This window comes from Girardinichthys multiradiatus, chromosome 14 (genome assembly GCF_021462225.1).
Source record: "Girardinichthys multiradiatus isolate DD_20200921_A chromosome 14, DD_fGirMul_XY1, whole genome shotgun sequence".
Lineage (NCBI taxonomy): Eukaryota > Metazoa > Chordata > Actinopteri > Cyprinodontiformes > Goodeidae > Girardinichthys > Girardinichthys multiradiatus.
In genome coordinates, this window is record NC_061807.1 from 20,632,651 (window position 1) to 20,644,036 (window position 11,386).

General features: G+C 39.7%; 1 protein-coding gene across 3 annotated transcripts; it reads right to left on the reverse strand.

Moving 5' to 3' along the window:
• Positions 1–1,567: 1,567 nt before the first annotated feature.
• LOC124880083 (A-agglutinin anchorage subunit-like) lies at positions 1,568–11,017 on the reverse strand. 3 transcript variants are annotated; one of them, XM_047384983.1, is made up of 12 exons: positions 10,719–11,017; positions 7,404–7,463; positions 6,656–6,694; positions 6,444–6,551; positions 5,083–5,175; positions 4,902–4,964; positions 4,641–4,661; positions 4,439–4,516; positions 3,400–3,504; positions 3,252–3,276; positions 3,088–3,170; positions 1,568–2,487 (listed from the first exon to the last, which is right to left on the reverse strand). In XM_047384983.1, the coding sequence occupies exons 1-12, from the start codon at positions 10,993–10,995 to the stop codon at positions 2,474–2,476; spliced, it is 966 nt and encodes a 321-aa protein (XP_047240939.1). In that variant the 5' UTR covers positions 10,996–11,017; the 3' UTR covers positions 1,568–2,473. The 3 variants fall into 3 exon arrangements, with proteins under 3 accessions (XP_047240939.1, XP_047240937.1, XP_047240936.1); XM_047384981.1 differs by having other exon boundaries at positions 1,568–2,484; positions 5,083–5,178; XM_047384980.1 differs by having other exon boundaries at positions 5,083–5,178.
• Between the last annotated feature and the right edge of the window lie 369 nt (positions 11,018–11,386).

Sequence of the window (11,386 nt, forward strand, 5' to 3'; positions counted from 1 at the left end):
ACATATACATTATATTGCCAAAAATATTTGTCTACTTTTACATGCAATAGCAACTTTAACTAATCTGTAAACAGCTTCCACAAGGTTTAGGAACGTGTTCATAGTTAGACAAGAAAACCAGAACAGCAGCCTCCGCTCTAATTCATCCTAAAGGTTATCAAGAAGGTTGAGGTCAGGAGTCTATGCAAGTCAGTCAAGTTTCTCCACACCAAACTTTATACACCTGCAGCTATGGAAGTGTCTATGAAGGCTCTGAGCTCTGGTCAATCCATAATCTGAAAATGGAAAGACAATATATAGACACAACATGAAATCTACCAAGACATGGCCGTCCAGCTAAGCTGACAAAATGACCAAGAGGAACATCATTGAGAGAAACAGTCAAGAGGCCCACGGTGACTCTAGAGGAGCTGCAGAGATCCAAAGCTCAGGAGGGAGAATCTGTTGACAGAACAGCTATTTGTCATGTACAACACAAATTTGACTTTTAGGGAACAGTTGCCAGAAACAAGTCATAAGAAGTATTCTTTGCTGTTTCTGCACAAGCCACGTAGAGGACACAGCAAACTTGGAAGACGGTTCTCTTGTCAGTTGAGACCAATATTCTACAATGCAGATCACCCTGATCACATGGAGGTTTCAGCTCCATGCTGTGGGGATGCTCTTCTTCAGCAGGAGCAGGGAACCTGGTCAGCGTTGTTAGGAAAATGGATGGAGTTAAAGTAAGGGGCACCCTGAAAGAAAAACTGTTCGAGGCTGAAGAGACTTGAGAATAGGGTGAGTTTTCACTTTCAAGCAGGACATAAACCCTAAACTAAATGCAGATAGAAGGGGGTTGTATGAGCTGTAGCAAAAAAACTGCAACTACTGTAGTAACTGAGCCCAGGCTGCAGGTGGTCAGGCGTCATAGCTGCACTTTACAAGCAGTCGGCCCAAATGCTCGCTGTCTCTTTGATGGAAATGCTCCCAGTGTTCCTCTGGTCTCACCTTACAGAGCCCACAAACGGAGTCAGGTCACATCATTCCGTGACCTGATAGAAGTTCCTGAGCTCCTCTGTATGAAGATCAAACAGGGCCACCAGGTGACACATGTAGGCAATAACTTTATAAAACTAATCAGCAAATGCATCAACTTGTTCACTCTCTGCGCCCTCTGGTGGCAAACCTATACAGTGAAAGTTTACCCTAAAGATTTGTTTTACTCTCGAAACGGTCTTTACCATTAAATCAGCACAAAGAAAATAGTCAAAACATATAAAAACTATTTATTATAATTACCATGAGACATTTGTTTAAAGGAAGCTGCACATAATCTAAAGGTTTATTGATGAAACACTGGCAGTTAACAGTATAGTTCTGCTAGTTCCCGGCAAAAAGCACCAAGCAGTTCCCGCAGTTTTACACTAAATACAATAAATGTGTTACTTCATGCTGATTCTTGAAGAAAAATACAGTTCTACAAAATTCCTTTATCGAGATTGTAGAAAAGGTATAGTTATACCAAATAAATAAATAAATAACTCCTCATATAACAAAACAGACAAGATAAAACAAGAGCAACAACATAAAAGGATGAACAAAACGTGATTTATTGCATCAAACAGGTGAGGACTCTGAGGTACGTGCAATGTAGAGAAAAAGTGTTTGTGGACTCAACTTTACAGCAGACAGAAGTTAGCTTTACAGCAATAATTAGGTTTTTGATTATAATCCATCATGTCTAAGGCAGGAGCGTTGCTTGTCTGTGCAGGTCATGGTAACTTTTCAGAAACCAGTAATCAAAAACAAAATTTGGTTTTTGTTTCAAAATACCAGTCGAAATATAAGCTGTTTTTTGTTTAAAAATATCGCAGATAAACAAGAGAAATAAATAATTTGCCTGTTTTTCATAATCCTAACAGGTTGTCACACTGTGATCAGTGGGAGGCGCTGTTTCTTCCTGAAAGGCGGTTTTCACCACAAACATATATTAGACAAAGAATTTAAAATAAAATGACAGACCTAAAATTTGATGCGTTTGGAATAGGGAGTATATCAGAAATACTTGTTGTTATTTTTACCACTACCCCCCTTGACCAAAGTGACATCAAAGTGTAAAGTCTACACTTGTGGAGGATGTCAGAACATGACAAAAAAAAATAAAATAAATAAATCTTAGTTTCTTTAGATGGAAATTCAAATGAACTCATATTATTTTACATTTCAAAAGAAATTCAAAACAATAAAAATGTTCTACTTTTAGCAACAAAATTAATTTCATTGCTGGTTTCTAATGAGAAAATTAAACTACCAAAACCTGCACAGAACCTCGCAGCCCTTTTTGTCAAGCATGCCTTTTCCCTTTATAGGTTTCATATTTCACTTTTTAAAGATTTCCCTGCTTTGCAAAAAATATTTGTACAAATTAAAAAAATAAAATCAGTGGTTGGATGTTCCCTCCAGATCAGCAGGACGTGGGAGTTGCCAATGGCATTTATCTTGCAGCTGCTGAAACACATAACAGGAGGATTAATGGAAAGCAAGCCTGAATTGAAAGTTCATGATGTTTTCAGAAAAATCTACAGACAACATAAACAATTTCTTCCTTTGCAAAATTCCTACGGCATGAATCCATTTCCTTCTGCCTTCTGAAGCTTTCAGACAGGGCGTGTGGTGGGGAAGTAAAGTAGGACATCTACACAGATATATTTTATTTTTTATTTCTTTTTCGGTGGAGGAAAGTCATGTACAAGCTGTGCATGACAAATTCACCTTCCAAGTAGACACATTCCTCATGCGTCTGGGCTGTGCTGACATTTACAGGCCTGCACAATAGCTCCAGTCCAGAAGAATCAGTGTTTATGCTGGGAAGTCCCTATCTTTCAATCCCAGCTACTTGTTTTAGGGCGGGGGCGGGAAATCACAGGAAACACCTTCTGTTGCCCGGCTGAGCCAACGAAGCCCGCACAGTGCAGCGAGATATTAAAAGCCAGTGACTTCCCTGAAATAACGGGGAGATTGTGTCTGAAAGATAGTGCTCCAACGAGCGTCTGGAAGAACGCACAAACAAGAGGAACTGTCACAGGAAACAATGGGAAGGACGCTCACCATTTTCCTCGCTGCCTGAGGACTTTACTCCGAGGAGCATGACTCCGTCTTTGGTGCTTTCGGGCCTGCTCTGGAAAGATGCGCTTCGGACGCAAATGGATACACGATTATCCGATTCATGTACATTTAGAATATAATTCATTTAATTTTAGTACCAAACTTACTTCTCAGTTCCAGTGTCAATCGTTTCTGATGAGTAGAAAACAAGACAATGATATGTTGGCTAAAGTGATGAGTAATTAAACCTTGAACTTGTTCAGTGGATGAAGATTTTAGGAGAAAAAACCTTGAAGAACCTGGCTTTGTTTGTACCTGTGTGATCGTGGATCTTCTTGCTTTTGAATTTTATGAAAAGGGCAACTACACCTACAACCAGGCCGGCCGGCAGCAGAATCCACCACAGCCGTTTGTCTGAACCTACAAGAGGAGAACATACTCATCAGTAACTATCCAGAGATGTCTGTTATAAAATCAAACAGTTGACGGACTCAGCCAACATAAACATATGAGCCCCATATGGAGCTTGCTAAAACTGGTTGGGTACAAACTGGGTCTGGACTCAGAACGGGTTTTTTATGTGAGACCCTCTTGGGTTGACCAAATAAATCCCTCATCGGCAAAACTGGTTGGGGTTCCTAAGGAAAAGAAGCTATCCAAACCCATCTGGCCCCATGTGAAAGTAACATTCCTCCTTGTTTAGTCGTGAATGAACTTTTGGTTCAGTTTCACTAGAAACACCCATACCTGACCACAGTGTTATCTTTTGAATCAAAAGTTCACTTAAACAGAACCTGTGTGACAACACGAAGTAGGCTTAAAGATCTCAAAAAGCAACACGTCATGCATCATTCAAAGAATTTCAAGAACAGATGAGCAACAAGGTCACTGACATCCCTCAGTTTACGGTTTGGGAACTCCAGTGAACCACAGTTAGGGCCATTAACCACAACCGAAGAAAATATGGAACCCAGGAGCGGCCGGCCATCTAAAATTACTCCCAAGAGAACATCAGCGTCTCATCCAGGAACCAAGAACAACATCTTCAGGCCTAATAAACCTCAATTAAAGGTTCAAAGTTCATTAATCAACAGTAAGCACAGGTTTTCTTTCATGATCTTTCAAATCAGCCCATTTGGTTGAACTTTGTGTTGAGTGGTAAATTGCAAAAAAAGGTTTGATCAATTTAAATGTGAAAAAACAAGAACGTATCATTTAAAAGGCAGCTGCCCAGAACTTTCACCAAGACACAGATGTTTTTGTCTTTATTTCTTATATCTTTTTGTGGGAAAGTCTAAAAATGTAACTCTTGCGTGGACAACAGAGAATATGTGTTGCTTATTGACAAACTTACCGGCACCTTTGTGATCAGGCGATGCGTTCTCTTGCCTTCCACTGGATTTGTGTTGTGTATCCTGCTTCGTCTCATTTCCTGTCATGCCAAAATTAATTAATCAAACAAATGTTAGCTCAAAAACCTGACATGGTAGTTAAAATTAACGATTTTATGGTAGGAAATTAAATATAAACAGAATGTATGTGAACATGCAACGTACCTGCAGAAGAGACAGTTGTACCTGTGGACAGCAGGTATCAATATAAATCACTAACATCGTTTTTTTTAAAAAGAACACAATCAAACAAAAGTTTTTCAGTGCTCAGCTCAGATTGTGAAAAAATCTGGAAGAGGTTGCCATATTCAAAAGATTAAGTCTAACCTTGTTTTACCCAACCCACATGGTGGCAAGTCTCCAGTTAACTGAATGAAACATTTGATAAAACACATATGGAGCCGTTTGTGGACAATCACATCTCACCTTGAGCTGCTTCTGTGTCGTTTGGGTTTGAGGAGGTTTTTAGTCCAGGGCTGATGCTCACATCTAATAATTACAAAAAGAAAAAAACATGACGTCTTAGTTGGGCCACAAGATGTGAACAAATACATTCAACAGTGTTAAAAAACACATAAAACAAATTAAAGATCGTGAAGTTTCTCACCTGTGTTGATGGATCGAGTGCTGCTTGATGTTGTCAGGTTTTGGATTTGTGTTCCAACACTTGTCGTCCCAGGTGATGTTGCAGGTTTGGGTGCTTCTAAAAAGAAAAAGAAGCATCCTTTACTATTATTCAGGTTTCTATCCTTCAAATATCCTTTATTTATCACTAATATTATTCTCTCCACAAAACTGCTCTAATAATTTTACACTGGAGTCCAATCTCATTCTATATAGCACTATGTTTCACAAGTTACAACCACAGACTTCAGCATATATGTTGGATTTTGTATGATGGACCAACTAAGTAACGAGACGTTTCAAAGCTTGAAACAATATTTACAAAAATATAAACAATTTGCATTTAAGATGAAAAACCTTTGATGATAAATATGCTCTATCCAGATGTGGCATAGCTTTATCTTCACCTTCTTCAAATTCTGTAAAAAATCTCCTGTTAAGCACCATTTGTTATCCAGTTATTAATCTGTTAACAGATTAGCAAAATAATCATTAGCTGCAGCCCTAAATCAGAGAGACACTAAAGAGGCCTGTGATAACTCTACAGGAGCTGTAAAGATCCACAGCTCTGGTGGGAGAATTTTAACAGGACAACTATTAGTTGCAAAGTGTGGCAAGTATAAAGCCATTAATATGTAGTTTTTGACACTATCCAGGGAAAGCATGGTGGTGGCAGCATCATGGTGTGGGGATGTTTTTTGTTCCAACAGGAACAGAGGAGACAGTGGGAGTTGATAGGAAGCTAAATACAAGGCAATGCTGAAAGAAAACTTGTTAGATGCTGCAGAAGACTTGAGACTGAGGCAGAGGTTCATCTTCCAGCAGGACAACAACTCTAAACGTACATTCAGAGCTACAATGAGATGGTTCAGATCAAAGCCTATTCATGGGCTCAATAGTCTAGTCAAAGTACAGACGTAAAGCTAACTGATAATCTTTTGCAAGGCTTGAAAACTGCTGTTCACAGACACTCTCCATCCAATCTGACTGAACGTGCAGTCAGAGGTGGTTCTACAAAGAACTGAATACGAATTGATACCAGGTTTTTCCCAATATAATATGTTAACATTGTAGCGTGACAGAATGTGAAAAGATTCAAGGAGGAGGACTACTTTTGCAAGACACTGCAGGATCTGAAACCTACAAGTTAGCATCACACCGAGCACAAAATCAGGCTTTTAGTCTTCATGCAACCAAGATTGAACCTAAAATCTGGACACACTCAATCAAAATGAATGACAAAATGTGCACAGGCTTTTATTACTAATTCATTAGAAAACTAATTAGAAACACAATGAATAACAAAAGGGGCAAAAGTGTTGAATGAGTCAAAAACAAGCTTACGTTTAGGGGTTGTGACATGGATACCAGAAGACAGAGTGGACAACAGAGTTGTTATTGGTGCTTTGGTAGTTGCCGTGGGCGGCAATGTTGTAGCTGCTGGATGTGCAGCTTAAAAACAAGAATATATCATAAATTGAGGGTACATGAAGAGTATGTAAGCTGGAAACATTTCAGCAAATCTGTTTGGCAAATATCCTAATTTCTTTACTCACTTGAAGTTGAAACGTTTGCAACAGTTTCATCTGACAGATCTGTAAAGCAGAAACAGGGCAGTTCTCATTATTCCGTTCATAGGGAGAATATACAGCCACAAAAAAGAAGGTTCATCCCCTTATAAATTCTAGGTTTATAGGTTTTTTGTACATGTCTAGTATTTCTAGTTATGGTTTGTGGTTTTGTATACTTTAGCTTAGCTTGAAATACTTTACCTGATTGTTTGTACTTTAAAACTACAGAATTCATGGAGGGTGTACTCTCTTTTTACCATGACTGGATGGATGTACTCACTGAATTAGTGTTCTTACCTGTACCTGTTTTAAGAGGACAGAAATAATAAATAACAGCTGAAACCAAACCATTTCCCTGTTCTGATACAAGCTGATGTTAGAAATGCAGTACAGCTAGCTACGACAGGAACTTAGAAAAGCAGTGGTTTAAAGGATGTAGGATTTTTGTTATTGGATCGGTTTGTTGATTTTTGTTTTAGATAGATAATTACTATAGTATGTATTTCTTGTAATTTAGCTCTAGTTTTGCTGAATTTATTGGCACAGGTGAATAATAGCCACCATGATAAAGCTCTGATTTGCAACTGATGACAAAGGTTGCTGCAGCAATATGCTGCCTTGTTCATAGGATGGAAAAAGCTGTGATTAAACAATAAAACACGTGAAGTTGTTAAACTTGAGAAGCTGAACCCCAGAATGTCTGTCAGACTGTATTTTTTATTTCTATACTTACCATTTGCTATTTGTGTACTGTTGCTCGTTGCTGGTACTGTGGTTGAATTAGATGATGAAACTAGAAAGCAGAAACACACTGTTATTGAAGAGCGGACATGTCGAGCTTAAGGCCCGCAGGCTGGATTTGGCTGACGAGATAATTTCATACACAGGATCTATTATTCATGCCCTCCCAGTTCTTTATATAACCAGTCATGCTACAAATCCCATAGTGCACTGCAACAGCTGCACTTGTGGGAGAGAGAGACACACCCAGGACTCTTGTTGCATTTTCCGCATTGGCTAGAACTGACTAATCTAGTCTGCTTTGCCGTGTTCCCAAGTACATATTGCACTGATAAACTGTGCAAACCGCGACCTGATTTGGCAGGATGCCCTGCTTTTTTTGACAAGCACAAAAACATAGGTGTTACTTTTTTTGCATAAGGCATTTCCTCAGACATGTTCTCTATTTTGGGGTTTGCACTTCATTTCTGCAGGATTCCTGTTTGGCAGAGCTTTAAAAGTCTGAGACAACGGCCTGCACGTTCTGGGTGTCAGGCTGGGGAGAAGTCAAGACAGAAGTGGAGTTTTGATGTGTTATGGGTGGACATTCCCTTCACTAAGTGAGAAGCTGCATCCTGTTGCAGACACACAATTGCTGTCCCACTGGCCTTCCTGTCTTAACCTCTGTCTGCGCTGATTTCATTGATATTGACCAGCAGATAAAAGTCTGAACAGCATAACTCAGCAGCAGCCCAGTGTTTCTGAGGTTTTACCAGTAAAAAAGTTTAACTTAGGATTTAACCAATGTGCCTTGCAAAAGTATTCATACCCTTTAACTTTGTTTTTGCACTATTTCAAATTTAAAATATAAACATCAATGAAATGCATTGGGATTTTCTGTGACAAACCAGTGAAAAGTAGTGAATAATTGTGAACTTTGATCTAAAAATTGTATTAAGACCCCTTGAATGGATGCATGTCTTTTAGGGGATGTCTCTACCAGTTTTGCATACCTACAGACTGAAAGTTTTACACGTTCTTCTTTGTAAGAAAGGTCAACCTCAGTCAGGTTGGATAAAGAGCGTCTGTCAACATTAGTTTTTTAAGGCTTCCCACAGATTGTCTTTTGGATTAATGTCTGGGCTTTGACTAGGCCATTCTATCACATATATAATATTCTTTGATCTAAAACGTTTCATGGTAGTTCTGAATGTTTAACACCATAGTCCTGCTGGAAGGTGAACCTCCTCCCCAGTAACAAGTCTTAAGGCTCCCACATAATCGGTAATACTTCATTTAACGGACGTCCGCGCATACTTGAGAAGGACTTAAAGCGGACTTCCACTCAATTTCTACGACCATGTACATGTACACAGTGTCACACAATAAACTGCTTGGCGGGACTCAACTGTTTTATATGTGACCGACTGCTCTGAGCAGCCGGTCGAGAGTACACACAGTATCACCTCTACTCTACGCCACACTCTTTGTCCCTAGGCTGGTTTAATGGCCTTATATACCAACTTTTACTCTATTGTTTTTCCAAACCTACAAGGCAAATGAGCTCTTCCTCCTTGTCCCGTGACACCCTGGCAGAAAGTGTGGGAAGAGTTGTAATTTGTCAAGAAATGAAGGAAATTGGTACATTCGACTATGAAATCTCAAACGTCCGCTGACAGGTTCTTATCCAGGATTGTCGTGTATTTAGCCTCATCCATCTTCCTATCAAATCAGTCCAGTATTCCGGTCTCTGCTTAATAGTAATGAAAAGTAAGAATCACTGAAGCCTGATGCTGCCGCCACCGTGTTTCACCTTTGGGTTAGTGTGTGTACAGTGACATGCAATCTTAGTTTGTTGTAATGCTTAGCATTTTGAACATAGGTCAAAAAGTTCAAATTCGAAGCACCTTCCTCTGCATGTGCGCTGTGACCCCTACGCGACTCTTGACTAACCTTGAAAGGGAGTTCTTGCCAACTCTTCAATTAAGGTAAGATTTCTGGATGCAACTTCTAATAGTTGTCCTCTTAACAGATTCTCAGCCGTTCGTCTCTGCAGAAACCACAAGCCTCTTGGCTGCTTCTCTCCATTAATGCTCTCCTTGCATCTGCCTACGTTTAGGTGGGCGTCCAGGTCTTGGTAGGTCCACAGTTGTGCCACACTCAGCAGAGCTGTGAGAAATTCTTAGGATATTGCTTTATCACCTAAATCTGCTTTAAACTTCTCCACAACCTTCTCCCTGACCTGTATGCTGTGTTTCTTGGTCTTTGTGACCTCTGAGGCCTTCACAGAACAGCTGGAATTATACTGAGATTAAACTACAAACAGGTGGACTCTATTTACTAAATAGGTGATGTGGGTTTTATTTAGGGGTATCGGTGTAAAGGGGGCTGAATACAAATCCACAGCACACTTAACATATTTTTATTTGTAAGAAATGTTTTATAATTATACACTACTTTGTGTAGGTTTATCATGTAATATCCCAATGAAACACATTGAAGCTGAACATTTTCAAGACCCATAAACACGTTTGCAATATCTTGTTTTAACAAGGCCTGTGGCTATTTGATGCCTGAAGCATTGAGGCTGGTAGGCTGAAAAACAAAGTTGACCTTATGTCGATTTTCCAAGGTCAAAACTCCAGCCAGCACAGCTTCACGACAAAGCCCTGGCAAGGGTGTTTCCTCCAGATGTTTACGGCTGGAAGTCGGTTTGTTTCCATCAGGGACCTTTTTGGTCACAGGACAATAATCTGTTGTTTCTGTGACCGAGAGGGCAGTCTGGTTCCCAACAGATATCTGCTGTTAGATCACCTATCAGCACAGTGCAGGGCCGCTACAAGTGCTTCTGGCTCCGCACAAGAAAAAACAAATCAAGAGCCGGTCTATTTGTTGTATTCCTCAGTCAGGTTCAGCCTTTTTTGATGCTGGATAATATACAGGTAGTGTAAAACCAATACACTCTATATAACGTGACTTTACTTAAGGAAGGAAACATCTGATTTAAAATTCTAGGAAATCTGAACTGAACAATAAACAAGACAGAATAAGTCATACACCATTATCTCAGCCTGGATAAATGGAAATACTTTGTGTCTCAGAGGCCAAAGTGAGTCCTTTTTGAACATCTGTGATCTTTATCCTGGTGCATACCAAAGCTAAATCACCCCGAGGAAAGAAGCAACAATAAAACCAACTAATGAGCACAAATAAAACCATTAGATTTAGCTTTCTTATTCAGGTTAATTTGTTTTAACTATTAATATTTGAACCCTAACACTACCTACAGAACTTTATGAAATTTAAACTGTCTGAATTGTCATCCTACCTGGTGTGGTTGATCCCATCAACAGCAGGAGGATCAGAACCCTTATGTACTTCATAGTGACAGCGTGGATCTCCTCTGACTTCTCCTCAGGACTGGAGCTGGTCGGACTTTGCAACAAAAGAAACACAAAAAAAAAGACGTGTCCAAACCTGGGCCCTCTGTCGCTGATGCTTATTTTTGCACTTCCTTTCAATAAAGAAGGGGAGGAAATACACTGGTTTCCCTTCCTGACGTAAAGTGGGTGGATGTGGAGACTCGCAGCGCAGCCCAAGTCCATTTAAACAATAATCTCCGTTAGGACCCATGAGTCTCAGGCAACTCCCATCGCTTATTTTTTCCTGCTCTGACAACACTGGACGGGTTTGGGAGGAGACCGGGACGACACAGGAGCAATTTCATCAGCAATTATAGGAGATAAGCAAATAACTGCATAAGAATTCGAAATGCCAGAGAGATACTGACTTACTTCCACTAATTTCTACCTGTTGTTAAATGTGTGTTTCAGAAACAAAAAAATATTCAATGATAAACCAGCAGCTTGTTTTTTCCCTCCAGTGTAAGTTGGAACGCAATATAAACAATCAAATGCCAGCCATGACGTCTCACTATTCTCCAGTGTTTCTGGAACAATGCCTACAGAAACTACAAAGAGTTAATCTCACTGAAAC